The sequence below is a fragment of the Typha angustifolia genome, chromosome 10 (genome assembly GCF_048772165.1).
Source record: "Typha angustifolia cultivar Huaian chromosome 10, ASM4877216v1, whole genome shotgun sequence".
NCBI classification, from domain to species: domain Eukaryota; kingdom Viridiplantae; phylum Streptophyta; class Magnoliopsida; order Poales; family Typhaceae; genus Typha; species Typha angustifolia.
In genome coordinates, this window is record NC_133248.1 from 1320293 (window position 1) to 1342476 (window position 22184).

At 34.3% G+C, this 22184-nt stretch overlaps 1 protein-coding gene across 1 annotated transcript; it reads right to left on the minus strand.

The window, feature by feature from the left end:
* Positions 1 to 433: 433 nt before the first annotated feature.
* LOC140769365 (probable phosphoinositide phosphatase SAC9) lies at positions 434 to 21999 on the minus strand. Its single transcript, XM_073110052.1, has 13 exons — positions 21760 to 21999; positions 19496 to 20094; positions 14448 to 14580; positions 12827 to 14070; positions 11436 to 11543; positions 11133 to 11303; positions 9943 to 10182; positions 7828 to 8292; positions 6129 to 6941; positions 3301 to 3498; positions 2142 to 2609; positions 1821 to 2051; positions 434 to 938 (listed from the first exon to the last, which is right to left on the minus strand). The coding sequence occupies exons 1-13, from the start codon at positions 21770 to 21772 to the stop codon at positions 657 to 659; spliced, it is 4965 nt and encodes a 1654-aa protein (XP_072966153.1). The 5' UTR covers positions 21773 to 21999; the 3' UTR covers positions 434 to 656.
* Positions 22000 to 22184: the final 185 nt, after the last annotated feature.

The window sequence follows — 22184 nt, forward strand, 5'->3', positions numbered from 1 at the left end:
ATTGCAACAGGATTTAGAGTTGGTGAGATCATTTTGCCCTTCTATCATACATAGTATGTACAAGAAAAGAAATTCTACTTTTTGCAAGAATTAATGATAATATTTTATGGTCTAAACTTTAATATTAAAAAGAAAAAGATAAGTTAATTATTTATATATATATTTATTAACTTTTAACAAATTAAATATTCTATAGATATTCCGTCAACAACTAATCATGATGACAACAGCAATTATGCCAAAAAAAAAAAAAAAAAAACCACCCATATTTATATCTGATAATAGATTTCAAAAGAGAGAACAAAGTAGAACATTCATTTTCTATGATTTAATGGAAGAAAAAGGGAAGGGTCAAACTAAAAATAGTGAAATAAAAGAGGATTTTTTTAAAAAAATAGTGAATAAAGCTCTCGAATAGACAATAAAAAAAACATTGTACATCTTATGAAAAAGCTTATATTTGTCTTATATTTGCACCAGCAAAAATTCCTCATTGCATCCAAATGCCGAATAATCATCGTGGATGTTCTATGATGACATGTACAATTGTACAGACAAGAAAATGACAAACAAAATGTAGATGGATTTAATGGTGAAATGGAGAGAAGGGGAGAGAGAGAGGACAAAGGAGAGTACTTCCCTCACCTTGAAGGCAATCAAATTACAAATTGGCTTGCTCGCTTTCCCAGCTCATATGGTTCTGCATAGTAATACAACTTGATCCTATTTGACAAGGATAACCCCAAGGCCAAAGGAAAATTCCTCACATTTGAGCTCTCCTGCTCAGAAATGTCATCGGCGAACGCTGTAACATCACCAAATAACTTGAAAATCATGATCCTGGCTTCTATCGGTTGTGGAAAATCGAAATAAAGGGCCGTCATAGGCTTTACTTCCGGTAACCGAAATACTCCTACTGTTACAAGGTTTCTTGGTTCCTGTAAAAAAAGAACGATACAAAGGCGATATGTTATGACAGAAGATTCATGTTAAAAAAAACAAAGTATAGAAGCAAAGGATTGTTAATGTAAGAACATTGAACTCTTAACTGAACTCTCTGTTCAGGGATGTTTGCGACTTTTGATTATTTAATTTGCTGGAATGGTCATCTAGGGATTTTTGCCACTATGACAGGTTGATGGGATACCATGCGATTGTATGTCTAGTTGATCATTCTATTATTTTGACCAGTCACTAAGTATTTTTCCTTTTGACACAAAGTATATTCAACTTGTTATGAAATCAAAAATTATTTTTCTGATCATACATGTGCATGACTATGTAATATTACAGGAAATGCTTACATACCGCTCTGCATTTCTTCTTTTTTTCCATGAAATGCTGTTGTATGTGATTCAGATTGTAATCATATATAGTATCGATATATGGCACTGCCTAGTTTGATCATCTATTCAGATCTAGATAACTTAGAAGACTTGTAATTTTCTAGGACGTATGGAAATTGGAAAGTATAGAAGAGAACTCCCGAAGATTAACGAAGAGTCAACAGTGACGTCATGACCTCCACATGATCAGTCTACAATCATATAGCAAAACTTATATGTACTTTCCTACCAAATATAAGTGCCTTTGAAATTAATAATGCGAAAGCTTAACATCAAGCAAATGAAAGTAATAATATAAATTGTCCTCTGGGAAACCAGAACATATGAATAAATCAAATAAAATAGAGAACAACAAAATGCACGTAAATAAAAACATAGATTTTCAATAAAATTGTAATAATTCCAAGAAGAGGGGAGAAAACAGAAAATATAATCGAATAACCATGCAAATGCAATAACTGAGAATGGACTTACCTGAAGAGCAAAAACTTGAATATATAGAACTGCAGGCAAGATGAACCTATCTTCTAGATATGTTGAAGAGTCCCAGATATCTACATCAAAAGAAGAGGGGGAATGGGTAACTCGCGGTTTTATCACACTGAAAGCATCCAGGCGAAATCCTGCTATTCCAGTCACAGCAGACGGGAGATACTGCTCGAGGACAAGATCATTATCCATTAACCTTTCAGATTCAACTGGAATCTGGAAGAACAAAAAAATAGAATCAGTTCTGGGAAAAAATTAAAATGAAGTTCAGAGAATCACGTCACCAAAAGCCATAGAGAACTTTACCCTAAATCGACCCAGTTGTGGACCTCTATCCAACAAACTTTTCATTCTCATCATTTCAGGAACTTGAAGTGATGCATTCTGGCTCATCTCCTTTCCCAAAGACTTGCCAAAAACTATAAGCCTTTTTGCATGGATGACTGAATTTTTAGTGTTGGTCATATTCATAGAACCAGGTGGTTTAATTTCTGTACTTGAACTCTCATCTAAAGATAGAAGATTAAATTCTTCAGAAAACTTAATTGAGTTGGAACCAGGCTTTTGGATAGTCAATGTTATCCAGATGATGCGGCAACGAATAGGATTAGGAAAGTGAAATTTCATATTCCTTGGAATATCAATATCACCAGCACTACTTGATTTTTCTGGCCCATATAGTTGAGGGGAGGATGATAATAGTGATTTTACATCCCATTTTCCAATGAATGATCGCTCTTCTCTATGAATTGTATTGCTTGCCCATATCTGTACCTGTACAAGGACAGATGGCACTAGTGATAGAATGTAAGAGAAATAAATGCAATTGGGGAAAAGTGTATCACAATGAAAAAGAGATGGACTACATAAAAAGTAGTGTTTTATCCAAAATGAAGCTAAAACATAGAGAATGAAATTACCAGAGTAATGGACCATTGAGACCACAAAAGAAATAACAAAGACCAATCATCATAGTCCTATTAGAGTCTTACATTACATCTGAATTTGATTAACTAATATATGAGTAGGTTTTCCACTAGGGCATATCTTATATTAAAAGTCCAATAAACTTAAATGACTTAGTAGGGCCTAGGAAGTGTTTGTTTGGGGAATTGGGTTTAGTCAACAATACAATATGTTTTCTCACTGCAAGCGCTAAACATTGTCCATTTCCTTTTTGGCCTTACCTATGTTTACCATCAGCATAGCACTATATGGAACAAAATCTAGTAGTAAATTTCTGCAAATTAGTTCTTTTTGTTTAATTCTACAAAAAATTCCTATGATATCTCATAAGATTATAGTGAAAAACGAATGTGAAGTTATTGTGACAAACAAATATTTTAATTGTTTTAGTTAGATAGCAGATAGAAGTTTTCCAAAAGAATTATAAGGTTATTTCAGAAAAACTGATATATTTTATGCTGAATATACTAACATTAAGAGGATGCTGCTAGATTCTTACAATAGGGCAGTCAGAGGATGTATAACCACACGAACTGACAATCATTGCAACCCCTGAAACATCAGATAAACTTCCAAGGACAATTGAAAATTCTGCCGAGGAAAGACCAGGTGGAGCTCTCCAATAAGAATGCTGTTCTCCAAGACCAAGAGGTGATAGTAGCGTTAATAATGGTTCAGATCCCACTTCTGTTTCCACCTGCAATTTCAGATTAGTGAATTATGCACACCAATTCCAGGAAAGATTTTTGTAAACTAGGCGATTCTCATCTGGAACTTCAATTTGACCCATTTAGAAAAGGTAAATGATGACATGTTCATTGAAATTATAAGTTCATGTCGAATGCTGAAAGTTAAATTACTAAATTGGGCCGATAATGAGAAAGGAGAATAATGAAGCGAAAAAAAGACCCCACCTTATGATATCACATACCCTGGTATCTATATAAACATATAAAGAGATAAAAGCTAGATTACAGGATATAAATGCATTTTCTTTAACTGCTTCAGGAGGGCATTTAAGATTTTATATAAGCAACGGATTCTAAGTTGTAGAGGAAAACACTATGGTTTTCTACATCTTACTACTATTGCAGCAGAGATGCTGACCTTGTGATGACACACATCCTTATGTAATTTAAACAATATGCCTTCACTGAGAAAATAAATTATGAATCCAAACAAGTATCAAAGATTACTTGGTAGCATTTTTAAATATTACATTTTATACCAAAGTGTTTTACTAAACCACAAATTAGATTTACGAGATATTACCAATTACTTGTAATCTTCAAACTTCAAAGATATGGTATATGAAAGTAATTGGAGATATGAAAGAAAAAGGATGATGACTATGACCACAAAAAATGTAACAGCAAGTGATCTCTTCCATCTATGCAGAAGGCAACAAAACAAGTAACCTTCTATATGTGATCACCAACTAAACATCAACGGTAAAAATATCATTCTTTGGATAAAAATGTTCTTCCCAAGAAATAAATGGTCCACCTCAAAGCAACTAGAATTGACCCAATAAAATTATGAAATTCATCAAAATATCAAATATATGGCTGAAGTAAAATTAAAATTGAGAATGCCTTAACTATCAAGGATAAGCTATTCGCTATGTTTGATGATTCTTCAAGTGCATGATGAGGATATCAGGATAATATAAGCGATGAAAGAGGAGGGGCAAGGGGTGGGCTTTTGGGTCTTTCAATTGAAATCAATTTCTTATCAAGGATGGCCGTGCCGGTAGTGACACAGCACAGCCGTGTACCGGTCATTATGCCGATGTGGAGCCCTTTTTCGAAAGTTTTCATATTTTCATCAATCATCATCAAATCAATTTTGATCATTTTCTTAACAAATGACACGTCGTGCTCATTTTTTAAAAAAATTCTTATTTTTATTAATCATCATCAATTAACTACTAATCAAGCTAGATTTTCATGACTAGTTATCTTCATAATCAATTGATCACTTAGAAGGTTTAGATAAAATTAATGATGATGAAACTAGAGACGATGATGATAGTGATAATGACAAAACTCGATCTGGTGACGGTGATGATGAAGATGAGACATGCATCCTTGCTACACAACCTTTTCATAAGTATTATTTTTACAGAGTAGAAAAATTTTACACGTGCCACCCAAGATTAAGACCACGGGACCAGACCTAGACAACCACAAGATTTGCCATCATATCAAGCAGAGCATTAGGAGAGGTGCGGTCACAGGATGATATTAGTTCATCATCATTACCATCATATCGGCCACACCCACTAAAGCTACAACACCCTTATTATACTCCATATTCATAATCTACATATACTTACGATGTGCCTGTGCCGATGCTAATTGTTCCCGTATATGTTCACTATTCATATCATATCATAAAATTCTTATTTGTATGAAAACTATGTAGGACATTACAATCAATTTTATCAGTGAATAAGTTTTAAAGATTATCGACAATATTTAATACAACATTCTCGTGTTATTCTTGTGCTGACAAATAAAGTATTTGATCCTCCTCATCATTTTACGTTCAATTAGATATTAATTTTAATTATTAAATAATTATTAATTAATACTATGTGCTGAATATTATTATGTGTTTAATTATATTATAGAGTATTCAATCATTAATATTAGTTTTAATAAATGTATTCAATCATATTATGTGTTGAATAATATATATATTTAACTATTGCTTTATCTTTAATAAAATATGTCATTTACAAAAATAATCTAAAAATAAAACACTATAGGTTTTAATACATATATTTAAATCAAAAAATTAAAAATTGGCATGCCGAAGATCTAAAACATCTCTAAATATCCTAAAATTTTTATTAAAAATATTATAAATGTGTGCCACTGACACGCTGATCGCCACGCCCCATGCCGACCGGCACGTGCCATTGGCACAACCATCATTGCTTTCTTGAAACATTCTTAATTCTCTACTACATTGGAAAAAAAATTAGAATATACTAAATTTCTGAACTAAATGAGTATATAAATCAAAATTTCTTCAAACTGAAAGGGAGATTTTCTTATTAAAACAAGCGCTAGAACAAGTTAATGATTTTCATATTCCTTGATGGAACTATTTTGTCAACTTGAGGAGATCCACAAGAACAGTTCTCATGCTTTTCTTTGTTGTACATTCTTTTTAGAAGTTAAAATAACAGAACATAAAATTTGGATTCTTAAAAGTCAACTTACATATGATAATTGTATAGACCCATCATATATATTAGAAAAAGTTGGTCACCCTCACATCGAGAATGGACAAAGAATCAGGAAAGAATGATATTACCGTATGTAATAGGCTTGCTGATGGAAATTCAGCAAGGGACTCAGCTCCATTTAATAGCTTCTTTAATTGTTTTTTTCCAATTTCAATACCTTGCAAATTAGATATTCTGCTAAGTTCATGTCCAAGAACTTGACCCAGAGCTTCATTTGCTGCATTGTCTGCACGATTTTTTCTCCGCAAGCTATTCAGTACCCTGACATAGTCTACATACAATGCATGCAAGATAACATCACTACAACACTCTTTGCATATAACTCCATCTGTAGAGGTTGAATGGCTAAGCCATTCAGATTGGCCTCCATGATTAGATCCACTTTGGCTTGATGAACTGCTGTAGATTTTCATATCCTTGTAGTTGTTGCTTAGTAGAAGGGAAGCTCCCTTCCCAGCACAGCAATATTTGCAAGCTTTTCTTTCACACTGAGAACAAAGAAGAAACACTGGAGAGCTTCCACTTGAAGGTCTACTGGAAGAAATGTCTGAAGTACCAAAATGAACTTCACACATCCCACCAAAGCAGATTTCATCAAGTTCGTTGATGTTCCAAAAGTCTATGACATTATTATCAACTTGTTCAAGACCAATGGAAGCATTAATCTGATCTTCAAGAAAACTATGGCCAAGCAATGCCAGGCTATCTGCATAGTTGCATAATCTCACTAAGTAAGAATAATCAACCAAGCGATTTGGATCTATTTTTGCAGGATCAGTGCTGATTGACAATAAAGCTCTGTCTCTTTGAGCAGCAGAAAGATTCAAGCGAAGGCGCCCAATTTCGAGCTTCAGCGATTGCTCAAAGTCAATTTTCTTCCCCTAAAAATGATGTGTTATGAGAAATAAAATAGATATAACAGGATCACTAGCAACAGAAGCAGTTTAGCCATTTAGCTAGATAAATATTCTCCATCGGGAGTATACAAAAGCTAAAATCCTATAAAATATTTCTTAATAGAAATCTACTAAGCACATATTCATGTATAGCTAACAGCAAGAGAGAACAATTAGCACATATATACCAATGAATGCAGAACATTAAGATTAAAGATAAATATAATTAAAGGGAAAAATCCCAGAAAACAAATGTAAGGTCATGAAAATAAACAACAATATGCAGAGTTGACATGGCCATTTCTTGATCTCCAAGCAGCTGCATAATACCACCAGGTGAAAGCATGCACAAACTGTTTTTTGTAAACCATTCTGATTTGTTGTCATGATTTGATTCAAAAGTGCTCCTGGCAAATGTATATGTTTCACTGGCTATCGATGAGTGATATGAACCAGAGATAATGTGAAAATTTCTCAACTGAAGAGAAAATTTATTTGAACTTGAAGTTCCAGTGGAGAAAAACAATTCTAGCCAAAACTTGTTTGAACCAAGACTGATTCTTATAAATTGAAAGTTCACATAAGTCCATTATAAAATACAAGATAAAATTATAATAAAAGCCATCTTCGTGATTCTTAAAGACTTTGAGAGCATTAAAATTGCATCTACAAGAAATTAAAGGAAAAGGAAACAGATATTGGAGAAACCACAAGATGGCGATGGCGCAGCTCATTAACTAACTAACTAGTGCAAATAAAATATAGTCAGAACAAATAGGTTAATAAGTTAACATCAGCTAAATAGAAAGAACAAAAACATACATAATTGAATTCCATAAAACAGAAAATGCTGTGAAGGAAACAGCATTACCTTATTAGATTCATAAAAGGATTTGAATATGTTGATGTACAGCTGAGTGCCATCATATTCTTGTATATTTAAATTATGTGATTCAGTGGACACATCCGGTGCAGCAGAAAAAGGGTTTTCAAAAACAGAATTGTCAAAGAAATCAATTACTCCACTGCTCAAAGGACTATTTCCACTGTTTGAAATTTCTGGCTGATTTGGTAATACGTAATCTCCCGTGAGAAAATCAAAAACATTGTTTGCAGCACTTGATTCAACTAATGATAGACTATTTTGATTGCAAGAAGCTCCAGCATTGTTATAGGAGTCTGACAGAAAAGGATTTGTGGAGTCCTTTACATCTAAATCACATGGAAGATTTTCAGCCTTCTTGGATCTTTCTTGGAGAAGCTTGATGAACTCAGCACCAGGTTTGTTATTAGTAAATATACCACTCCATGGAAGAGAAACTCCAAGTACTTCAATCTGTTAGAGACATTCATTCATAGTTTATTAGTTATCTAAGGTGAAAGAACTACAGAACAAACCAAATAAAATTCTATCCATCATAAATTAAGAACTTTGAAAATGAAAAGATATTAACTATGCTCAGCATCAGCAATGATCCATCTATTGAAAGCAAACCAGAACTCAAATGAATTACAGAAACAAACGAGGGCTTATTCACAGTGAAGCACTACAATGTTATTAATGAAATAGCTGTCAAATTTTACACAAAAGGAAAGAAATTTACATGTTGTCAACATCTTTATGATCATCCACATCCAAGTCCTTTCGCAGATATATGTGCAAGTGCATACAATATAAAACACACTAGAGCTCCAAAATGATTTACGGTTTGTTTTACAAGCCGTGTCAATATGAAACCCATTCCCTAGAAATGGAGACATGGCATGGATGTATTGTGGTTTCACGACTTGGTAAGTAAAGTTATCTCCATCATTAGTTAACAAAGAAACAAAGTACAAACTCATAGTTCTGACTTCCGAGCACTTACCCAAATACAATTAATAGGAAAAGGAAAGTTTGCCAGCATTAAAATCGGTGTGGTCAATAATTCCATATATCATGTATATTGTACCCCATGAATTACAGAGGATATTTTGTTCATAAGATTCTAAATTGGCACAAAAAAGGGGAAAAAAAGCTGAGGAAAGAGAAGAGTTCTAGGTCTCTTGTGTCTCAATCATGACATCTCTGACTAATAAAACAATAAACAATCAACTTTCAGTTACTGGAAGATGTCATGTATTCTGATTCACCTTGACTGCATTTGCATGTAAACAAATAATAAGAAACGAAGAAAAATCATTATTAGCTGCCTGGTATTGGTCAAAGCAAGTCTTCTGATCTTCTCTAACAGACTCAAAAACATGTAAGCCATTGAAAGGAGGTTTCTGCTATTCAACTTAAAGTTTGCCGTCCTAAAACCTAAATGCAAAATCTAAAAGGTACTAGATTCATCTATTTATCAGTAACAAGCAACTTAAGTGGCCAACTGTACTGTGCTCAGATGGTTAAAGAGACTTATTCTGATTTGAATCTCAACAACACCTAATGGTTTATCTGCGCCCACTTCTCTCAAAAAACACAAGCAATTAGTCAGTTCACAGACAAGAAATTTAATGAATTAGTCATTTGATCAGAGTTGAAGGTTGCTCACCAACCAGATAGTTACACAAAATGGTTGCCAAGTTAATAAAGTGGAGAAGATAACTTCAAATAGAAGACAATTCCACCTCTTTGATTGCAGAATAAAGTATGGCAAGCATAAGATTTGTCAAGATTTTGCAAACCAAAAGTAAAGTGCACCATCATAATAAAGCATTATTGTCATCAACCTGAGATTGCTTGTTTAAACTTCTCATTTGGATCACAGGGTGATTAAAATGATGAAGACTAAAAAGAACGTGAACAAAAGAAGATTGATTTATATAACAAGTAAAAAGAATGACCATACAGAAAAAGATTATATACTATAGTGAAAACCAACAAAAAGAAAAGGAAAAAAGAAAGGAAAACAAGATATACAACAAGAAGAACTAAATGATCTAATAAAAAAGACGCTTTTTTTCAAAGTATCTAGTTTTACAAGTTACAACATCAAATTTGTACCTCACCAAGAGTAATGGGCCTTCCAGGAATAGATGGGTAGAAAGTTAATGCAACAATACGGTTTAAAAAGTTCAATTCACCCTCCAATTCTTCAAAGTCATACAACAAAGGAAGGTAAGAGCTTTCTTGAGCATGCAAACGTGCACCTTTACCAGTGACGGCTATATCATCTGGATCAGTTTTTCCTGTGAGAGGAATCAAAAGGTTTGTTCCATTTGAGCATTGTGGGATGCATGCACCCTACAACAGAAAAGACACTGCATGTTATTCAGGTTTCATCTGGCATTGAAAGATTTATACAATAATATCTGCACCAATTTGTTAAAGATGACAACAAGGACCAAGGGGCACATTAGCACAATGGAGCTTGGAAGTAGGAGGCTAGTTAGAAGGTCGGTCTACAAATTTTGAATGGATTAATATACATCACCAAAGTTATCATCAGCAAAACCACACACAATAACAGGAATGGAGTGCCATATCAAGAAAGCCACAAGAATCAGAAGATTCAGAACTAAATGATTTAGTAAGTACAGTATTACATTCCTAAAACACAATCCTAACAAAGAACTAACAAATATCAGTGTCTTCAATATGGTTATGAAAATGTTCATTTTAATTTTTAACCCATTAGTAAGGACTAGGAAACTAAGTTGATCGTAAGCTGATGAAATAATGAAAAGTCAAAAGAGTTCAAGTAGAGCCCTTCTATTAAGAACTAAAGTACTACCATTCTCATACCTAATGGCCTTAACTAATCTATGATCTTATCCCTAAAAAGTCACATATGAGGTGAATTGATCAAGTTAATGATTAAATATCAGTAAAAATGAGATTTTGGGATCCAAAAAATAAGAGAGGACAAGAGCCCACTTTAGAAGCTTTCCTAGATAAATTATGTGTAACTGGAGAATGGATTACGGGAAATTCAGACAGATTTCTGGGGTGCTACAAGATTCAACACAGTACACCAAGAAGGGGACAGCTTTAAGGAAACAAATCACAGGAAAAAATCAAGCAAAACAGAAAGGGAAGAGAAAAAAAATGAAGATACAATTTATCATTAATTAAAATTTTGATTTTCTCTATTCCAAGAGAGTAATTATCCCAAAAATCAACTACTGCAAAAAAGTTCAATAACTTTTGCAGCATAAACTTATATAAAAGAGACATAACAGTAAGAGGAGAACCTCAAGAACAAGCTTAAGCCCATCTAAACTGCATCCAATTCTAACATCTACAGTTGCTGGATATGACGAATCTTCTTCACCATGTGAGACTGTTAGAAGTATCTGACAAACATGGCAAGGTTCTCCAAGATAGATAAAAAGTTCAACAACATCTGCAGCTGGTGGACAGACCTGTAAAACAAACATATCCTACACTTACAGAAGAAGCTTAGGAAATGAAACCAGAACAAATAAAAAAGAAACCAGTAGCTAAAAGAAGCACCCTGCATTAGCATTAAAATGCTTACAAAGAAAGCACTATACCCAAATTAGATCCTTCTTCTTATAACTAAGAAGACTTGATCCAGCATCAGCAGTTGGAAAGAAGCTGGGAACTGTTTTCAGAAAGCATCCAGATGGCCGTGATAATGCCTGAAATGGATCCAAAAGCTCAGTCGAATGTGTTAAGACAGATTTTCATAAGCGATAAGGTCAAATCCATAAAAAAATATGCAGAGAAAAAAGATATAGAAGTCATAAGAGATTTTCCAGTTTAAAAAAGTTTCAGATATTACAATTATCATTCATCTGTAAACAGAACATGTTTGCCAAGAAGAATTATCATCGAGTAAAGTTCTGAATATAAAACATAAGGTTGATAAATTTGATGAGATCTTCAAACTAATTATCTAAATCAACACTCAGCCAGTGCCATGTATTCTGAAGACTAACATGCTATAGAATATAAACCGCTGCTTTTGCAAAAATTACATGTTGCAGACCTCATTGCAAATTTGACAATATCAAGGATAATTCAGGAGAGTTTGCTTTTAATTTCCTCCAACATAAACTAAGGACAAGCAAAAGACATGCAGAACTCATTGACAAATTTGACAAAATAGAGGATCATGCAGGACTTTTTGCTTTATGTCCTCCTACATAAACTGACGAGGAAAAGCAAAAGCACAGCAACACTCTAAATTAGGTAATTTAAAACATGTCATCAACACCAAATGGTCCAGACTATAGTAACAACCAAGCCTTGGCCCCAATATTTGGGGTCAACTATCTCTTTCTTGCACTAATCTCGATACAATGCAAATTGCAAAGTGTTGTGTCGAATTAAAAATGTTCCATCAAAAGAACTAGATATTATCATAGGTTTTGTGGATAACTCCAGGTTATAACACACCAAACTCAAATATCAAGTTATTACATCATGACATAAATGTCTAATAAATAATGTTCCACAAAATACACCTTAAAGTTTCAAGTATTTGAAAAGGATAAATGATAGAAGGACACTTTCTTAGGTAGTAGGTATAACAATTAAGGATAGAATAGAAGTCAAACAACTCGTACCCGAATGTTGCGGAATACTGAAAGCATTTCTTAGCAACAAGTGTGATTTCATTTTCATATAACCTAAAGCTACTAGAATCTGCTACACTTAGACACTAGGAAGACCAATAAATATCCAAGCCAAAGAAGCATCTCAAATGCAGCCACTAGACATGCACATTCCAGAGTTCACAATTCCCTGGATATATCACTTATTTATTTTGTCATAAGCACCATAATTATCAACACAAGCAATGACTTGAAAGAGCATCAGATTAATCAAACCATTGACAAGAAAAAAGGGCGCCTGAAAATAAACATTTTCTATGGAGTTGTATTGCAATTATTAGAACAAGATAAATAGTTTTACCTACTTTAAGAGGATGAATAGGGATGGAGGGAAGATGCTTGAAGAGTCTCAATCCGAGAAACATCTCCAACTGCTTTTGGCGAGAACCGTCAACAATAACATTTTGATATCTTCTCTGCAGAGTGATTTTAACATTCTGTGCAGCTGAAAATTTACTAAGCTTCCCACTATCATCATTAAATATATTTAGGATCTGACTGTGCATTGCTTTCGAGCCAGTATACAGTGTTGCATGGATGTCACCCGCTAGCAAGAAAAGATCAGCCAATATATTTACTGGAGCTAAGGAGGTTGAGCTCTTGAACTGATCAAATGTCATGTCAAATCTCTTCCATGGCTTGTCCTGGGAATTTGCCTGGCATGGATGCTCCCAAGTGGTTCTCCGTGTATTATGATCAATATAGTAAGGCTTCCCTGTAACAGAATCAGAACGCTCTTCCCACCCTGGAGGCAAAGGATTGGAATTTCCAACATAATTACCAAACTCGGCATATCTATTCGTGGAAGATAACCCAAAATTTACATCTGTGTCAAGGGAGATGCCTAAACGTCTACATTGTTCTACAAAAACTTGAAGAGCCCCAAAATAACTAGCAGCATTTGTTCGATCTAGAGAATCGGCACAATTGTAACGTATCACCCCATTTTGAAGTGATTTCACACAGAATCCACCCTCAATGTCATCATTACATACAACCGATCCTTTACATTCCTTGAGCTTCTGCTTTAGAGGAAAATAATTCCCTTCACAAAAGCCAATGCCCATGGTGGGTGCCTTAAGAAGTTTCCACAGATCCACCACTGTTTGTTGCTCACCTTTTAATTTTACGCTTGAATGCCAGTCGTAGTTTATCAGATGTAACAGAGTATAAGGAAGTTTCCCAGTAGACCTAATATATTTTAGAGATTCATTAAAATGTTCAACAAGAATACTTTCTGACTTCCCTTCACCATATCTAAGTAGATTAACACACACTATAGGAACCGAAGGCATTTTCTTTTGCTTGAGTTCACTTGATTCAGATATCCGAGTACCATATCTCCTACTTAATCTCTGGTAGTATTGCAAGCTTCCTCTATAAGGATCTTGTTTTGAAACATAGATTTCAGCTTCTACAGAAGCAAGTTTTAGTTCTGCACCCCACCAAATAGGTATAGTTCCACGTCGCCAGATGTATGAGGCAAAAGGAACGTCTTGACCACCTCTCCGAGGAATCCATAAAAGTTGCTCGCACTCCACCTCATTCCCTGTCAAAGAAAAAAGAATACATCCATGAAGCACAAAACATAAATAGAGCACCTCTTCATTATCTTCTAATATGCCTACCCTTCCAAAAGATTATATGGATTATGGACTGATTCAGAAAAAGATAAGCAAAAAGTGGTGCATGACCTTTCTATACTGATAACCAACAATAAGAATAAACTTAAAGCTATAGTCCCCCATCCAACCTTCAATAAGTCTTCAGGCCAGTGAGAATGAGTATAATTCAAGGGGTGGGTACCAAGTTGGGTTGGAAATGGAACCCACCATGTTCCCACCACACATGGTGTGAAGACCTACTGAGGAAGTAAGCTGGGGGCATGAAGCATTATTCATAACAAGGCAAGAAGTAATATATGACCTGTACTAGAGCATGCATTTATCCCACGAGCCAAATAACGGGTACCAGGATGCAATCTACTACGGCGTGCAATAAGAGCAACCCTTCCACTTTGCTGACTTGTGCTTCGGAAATCTCGGCACTCAGCAAACCCCTGAAAGCAGCATATACTTGAGAGCCAACTAGTGAATCATATAGATGATGGGTACTGATCCATTAAAGTTAAGAACATTAGCTATCAATTGGATTATGTATATATGCTTAAGAGAGGATGTGGATGCTTACAACAAAGATGATATAAATCTAAAATGAAGCATAACAAGAACTGGAAAGATATATAAGGACAAGATAGAAGAAAGAAGACCCCTGCCTCATATCTCATAGAAGGACAAGATATGTCAGTATCCATCATTTGAATTCAAGAACTTGCTTACATGACTAAATAACTATGCATGATTGATCAAAATCACGTAGCTGACAAAATGCTTTATCAGAAGTTGCCAAATTCTTATTATGAAGCAAGAAGGGAACTAAACTGCTTGAGATAGGGAATAGTCGCTACAGAGAATTGAATCATTTGCATTAAAAGAACACTGTGAGATGCTACCCAAATTAATTGAACCTACCTTAAGTTCCTCCTCAAATGAGACGCTACAAGAAGCTGTGAGAGCAATTACATGTCATAAAGATGATTCAGTTATCAAAAAGATATCCTCACATAATTTCCAAACTGAGACCAAGATCCTTATGATTCTATAATGTGTACATTGAATGATCGGAATCCAGCTGTTTAACGACTTCATATTCTCCTCTTATAACTCTGAAGAAGATGCAATGTGACAGGAAAAGTGTTCAACAAATAGTAGCTGGAATAATTGTAATTTTCTCAGTCCTTCACCAGTAAGGGTCACAGAAGAAAATTTGAATTCAGTTCAGATTCTGGTAGTGGTTGGACATGGAAAAGAAGTTAGCTAATTGACTAACAATGCCCATTTGACCTAGCGATATTCTGTTGTTATTAAGCAAAAAAGTCCAGGCTTTACTTGGTGAAGTTTAATGATGATCATAAGGATGTCATTCCAAGTGAGCTTCAAGCACCTTGAATGTCGTGGGATACATTATCTAGAATTCGATTTTGAACTTGACATCCTCAGGAAACTTCCCTCCTGCTGACTTGTGGCTTAGAGAACGTGAACTCATAATTTAGACTTATGGATAGTAGTCAGTCGGTGGATCTCTAGAGTTTGGACCAACAAGAAACTAAGACAAAGAGGTTAGAGAAAAAAAACAGTAGATGAAAAGGCTTTGCTAAGTGCTTCAGCAGCATTATTGGGCAAGATAAAAAACGTGTTAAATGCAACTAGTGTGGAAAGAAAATGAGCAAGGGTGTCAGCTGTTTAAAAGAACATTTAGTTGAAAGGTAACTAATTATAGCAGCTTGCACTCAAGTGGCCGTAGAAGTTAAAAAGCAGATATTGGCTCATCTAATAGGCAAAAAGAAGGATAAACAAGCTACACAACAGTAGGGCTTAGTGTTCTGCCTCCTAATTCAAATGATATTGCTACTAAATATCTAGAGTTAGAGATAAATGAGATTCACATTTATATTTAAGACATTTAAACGATATTAGGATGAATTTAGTTGTACACTAATGTGTGACAGATGCTGTACACAAAACAGTAAAAATATAATCAATTTCTTCGTGTACTCAGGAATAGAGATCAATATATCTGAAGTATGTGAATGCTACTGCTCATTTTAAAATTGCAAATCATATTTGTTAGTTAATCGATGAGTTCGTACAAAACATAGGTAAAAAAATAATAGTCCAAGTGGTTACTGATAATAGGCTAAATTATAAAGCTACTAAAAATTTACGTATGATAAAGAGACCTCATTTACATTGGATATCATGTGCGGCATATTATATTGATCTCATATTAGAGAATATTATAAAAGAGCTTGAATTGACATAGTTATATATGAAGGTCAGAGGTTAACAAATTTTATATACAACCATAGTTGGGTTCTTAATTTACTTAGACAGATGACTAGCAGTAGAAAGATTATCAGACTCGGTCTTACTAGTTGTCACCTATTTTTTAACATTAAAGGGCATCATGCGCTACAAGGATGACATTACATAAATGTTTACATCACAGAAGTGGTCTACAAAAATTAAGAATATAAAACATAAAGATAAAACTTTAGATGAAACTTTGAAGAACATGGCTCTTGGAAATATATTTTGGAATGATATTATAATTGTCACAGTAATATTTGAGCCTCTTGTCAATGTATTACGACTTATAGACAGTGAGGATAATTTTGAGATGGATTTCTTATAAGGCAATAGACAGCAAAAGAATTAATCATAAAAAAATATCGGCAAAAATTATAGGAAGTGGTGAAAAATGATGGACTTCAAACAACTACATAGAGATACACACGTTGCTAGTAAATATGCTTTTAAGATACTAATTTACTTTTATTTATGAATATTTAAAATTTGAATGCTTACAAATTTTAAATTTTAAATTGTCACAGGGTATTTTCTTAATATAAGATTTTAATTATATACAAATATCAATTATGATGCTGAAGTCTTATTGGGAGTTAGGAAGTTAATCGGCAGGCTTAAACCCGACATTCATAAACAAATCATTTGTAATATAGAAGTTATGATTCAATTAAATAATTTTATTATTATTAATTTTAATTTTTAATATAATCAATTTCTTATTAAATGTCTGTAATAATATTTTTCTAAGTTCAGATTAAGAAATATTGATTGAGAACTGGGCAATTCATTACTGCTAAAGTTGCACAGACAAATTCTCATTAATTGATGGTCTCTTTATGGATGGGATAAGACATCAAATTTGACACCAATAGCAAAAAAGATTTTAAGTTAAACTGTGTATTTATCACAATGGAAAAGAAATTAGACTACTTTCTTTTTAATTCACACCAAAACACGCAACCGATTGATAATGGAAAAAATTGAAAAAGTTATATTTATGTCATTAAAATATGAGATTGAGGGACAGAAATTTAAGAAGACAGAAAGTGAACAGTTGATTGATTTAAATTATGTTTTTAACGAAGAAGACCCCTTGACTCCATGAACAGAAAAGTAAATGACAGATTATTATATGATAGAGATAACTCATAGATAGATAAGATACTGGAGGAGACCACAACGAGAGCAAAAGCTGATACAAGTCGTTCAATAGCGAGAGATAGTACACCTACTAGTACTAATAATAATCCTAATGATTTTGATGATATACTTGGTGATAAAATCATCTCATCTATATTTGCTAAGGAAAGTCAAGGAAGCATAGGGATTAAAAAGAAAAAAACTGAGGATATACATACATATCGGCAACATTATCATGAGAATGTTACTCCCTATGATTATGGTGTATCGAGTATTTATTGTTTGGAGACATCATAAAATCCATACGTTAGTTATTATCCTCAATATCCTTAGACGCAAAATCCATATGGTGATTATTATCATCCTTAGATACAAGTCACACAATAAGATCCATACAATATGACTAGAATGATGGTATCACTTTTTGGAGCACCAAATCGTAAATATCATTATTTACAAACTTATGGTGATTATGATGATGCAGACCACAGAAATTTATGATAGCCAACTCGGTATTCATTAAAATTTTAAATTTTAAGTTAATACATTTTTTAATTTTTAGACTTCATATGTGAGTAATTTTTATTTTCTTATCATTTTTTCTAAATTTTTTAAAATTTTTTTGTATTTTTAAGTAATATTTAAAATTTTACATAATTAAAAAATAGTCTGATCCGATACGAGCGACTGATACAGCCGATACCGATCCCGATCCCGATATCCGGAACCTTGTTTAGCAGTCAAAGTAACTGATTTTCTCAAGGTTTCATATGTGAGAAATCATTTTTTTCTTCGATCAATCACTGCCAAGAAACCCACCTATTCCATGACATGGGTTTGCAGAAGGGTGAAATGCAAGTTGTTTGCATCATTGCATGTCAGTCCTTCTTAGCTAATTAATCTAAGTTTGTTTTTCAATTAAACCTAGTTTTGGGCGCACCAAACCAATTCTTTGCATGGTGGAATTTGTCTTCTTATTCCTTTTTTCTGCCATATTATTTTCTTTGCTGCGCCATCAGACTTACTCTTAAGCCAGAAGATATTATTAGGTGTTATTTTGATAATTAAGGATTGGTCTCTGCTCCATAAGAAAAGCTAGCAGTGGGCTAACAACAACACATCAACCAGTTGCACGAAAAGAATTCAAAAGCTTCTCCAAATAGAGGGATACTATGATCAAGTTCATAGGATAGAAAAACACCCAACACTTTGGAGATCCTACATGAAGCAAACAAGAAATGAAAAGGTCACTCTTAGAAGGAAACCATATTACGTATTCAAATCACTTGATTCACTACGTAATTGAGGCATACAGATTCTCAGTTATGATTCTTATATTATTCCTAAATGAGAATCCAAGTTGGGCTTAAAGAGGTCATGTAATAACCAAGAATTCAGAATTACTGTGCATGAGAATTTTTTTCCCAATCCCGTCAGTATGGCTCCTTTCTCCTTTGATTCCTTTTCCCTACTAAATTCCTCTCCTCTCTCTTCTATTCTCCTACACATCCCTAATTGATGTTGAAATCGAAGAAGCCCATAGAAACCAACATATTTATAAACAATTTAGGGCGAAAACCTAGATCTCTGATTTATGTAGCATAGATTCCATTTGAGAACTAGATATGGCTTAAGCCAACCAATACTGCAGAAAAGTGGTCTGTAGGATGCTAATCTACCTAGATTGAAGTTTGACCTATTCTTTCACTTGTGATCAGTCCAAGCAGTTCATTGCTATTCCACTTCAAAAGTTTTCTGTTTATACTTAAAGTTGGGAACCAAATATAAGATTTTAGATTAATCTAGCTTATCTTAATGCTTATGTCTATAAAAAAAGTACTTTGTGTCTATGTAAGCTTTACGCGTGCTTGTCAAGCACTTGCAATGGAGCAGTGGGTAACATACCTGCAAAAGAATGACACAGTGTTCTGGAAGCCCGATGTCTTTGAAAGGTTTTGAAAACCATCCATTCCATACAAACTCATCATCTGGACGCTGTAAAGTCATAGGGCTTGGGAACGGTCTAGTGATATCTCTCGTTTCACAAAAGTAGTGCTTTCCATCAATGTCAAGTTCGGCCAATTCGTGGACATTCTTTATTTCCCCTTTACCTCGGGGTTGAGGATTTTGAAGTTGAACCTTAATCCACTGGCTTTCTGTGACTGTACATATACACCCACCACCAGGAAGATTTGGTACGCTGATAGTCAGCCCTGTTGCAACAAGAAGTAGTCCAAAACTCCCCAATACTGAATAACCTAATAGTGCCCTGGCATATGTTGTACTCTTGCACAGGAACCTTGACCCATTGGTTATGTAGTTTAACGCTTCTTCCTCAGAATCAAAAAGATCCTGCCCGCGCTTCCCAAGATAACATAACAAACCAGTTGTTGGATCAATGTAAACTACCTGGGTGTCATTCCTTGTGGACAAGCTAGTTACGATATATACTTCACCAGTTTCGAGCACAACAACAACAACAGATGTGTTCCTTGAAGAACCACCTGAAAGAAATCAAGAATCCACCTGCCTAATTATTACCGCATATGTTGAAAATTTAGAAAAGAACCTCTAAAAGAGAAGACTTATATATAAAATAAAATAAAAAAAGTTTCCTGGACTAAGGTAGGCATATGAACAATAAGATACCATTTTTGAGTTTTACATAAAACTACCTCGACATATTTTTCCATCTCAGTAAATCATAATTATATATATATATATATGACTGCACATAGGTGTCCATATTTATATATTGCAAATGAACATTTATATATGTACATATATAGAACTATAACCTTGTATAGAATCTTGGTGAACATACCCTCTCAACAATTTCAGTATCACATCTATGCAGAAGTATTACCACAGCTCTGGATTGCAAAAACATATGCTAGATAAGATTGGCAGTAACTCCTAATACACTATCAGACACATGCATAGTTCTTCCCTCTAAAGAACCTTTCAACTCCATGATATTATAAGATACACGCATGATTTAGTTATCTCCAATAAAAGTAGACTGTCAAGTCGGCTGTGAAAGCTCAAGCACAATATGAAAGTAACAGAACTGTCAAAGTAATGTCGCTCAAAGACTAGATGAGCCACTTAAAGTATGTCTCAACCTTCCCAAATGGCCTAACTAGTGAAAAATTTCAACAATCCCTGTTGGATCATATAATAAATAATAATAAAATTAATGCGCCAAAGAAGTTAGGCAAGTTACTCATCATTACGGTGGGTAGGAATAAGCTTCATGTATTCATGGAAATAACGATAGCCTAATAAGATCATCTCAGGTATGAAAGTGTTATGTAGGCCTGATTAAGTTTTCTTATCGAAGTAATCCTTGTAATGTCAAATGCATAGTTAGCAGTAGACACATTATTGTCTTCCTTTGCTTGAGGAAAATAACTTGTCTTCCTACTAGAGCATCTTATTGAGATTCGTTCGGTCCTGTTCTTTAAGAGTGAAAGTGAAGCAACCCAAACCTATTTTTATTGCCTTGAGTTCAATGACTAACATGAGCCACAATATGGCCTTTATAGAACAGTACAAAACCCACCATTTCTAAACCCCCTCAAAATATTGTGAGGCCTTTGAAAGAATATACAACCTTTCTGAAGAACTTAAATGAGATTTTAGTCCATATCCAATCTCTCGTTATTTCGATGGCAGAAAACATCAAAAGCTCCTAGATATTAGGTAACTAGACGACCAAATTAATAACTAGGGGATCACGTGTTTCTTGACCAAAATTCCTAAGGCAATGTTAGGGACAAGGGCATTACTTGTGCGCATATAGAGTATGGCGAGGATCTAAGAGACCTCTAAAACCAAAAAAAAAAAAAAATGGAATCACACGAAAAATCGTTTCTTTTTCCAGACTGGCGTCTAATACGTACAAATTCTTGATAAATTAGGCAATCTCTCCAGATAAAGCAACTAGAATCCAAGATATGTCATGAATTACTCCTAGCACTCGTTGCTAAGATAAAAATTATATTTTTTTTTAAAAAAAAAAGCCTACCCCCTAATTCTACACAGATCAGCCAACACTAGAACATTGAAAGATCTCAACTTTCCAAGAAAAGTTAATACAACTACAAATATGGCACGCAACGCAACATGAAAGATTTCAGCTACAAGTTTTTGATTCGAGGAGTTACCAGGTGAATTCATTGTGGTCAAAATCTGAATTTAAACCCCCAAGAAGTCCGAGGATCGCAACTCCTGGCTTAAATTACACCAATTGGATCCGCAAAGGGCGAAATTTGCGAGATCCCAACATCTGCCAATACGCCGAGACGCTCCAATCGACGAGTAACCCTTCCAGATCTCTCGTTTCGATCGGATTTGGAAGAAGAAAGGGGCCCAAGATGAGAGATCGGGCTCCGAAGGAAGGAAGACGAGGAGGAGTATATTATACGGCGGACTTCGAATCACGTGCTGGGAACGTGACTTTGAACGGTAAGGAGAGAGACGTGCGTGTTGGAATTTGGACTCTCTTTTTTCCTATTTTATCTTTGAGTGTAATGTTTCGGATAAACCAAAATGACAATTCTACCCTTGTTTTCCTTGCCTTTTTTTTAAA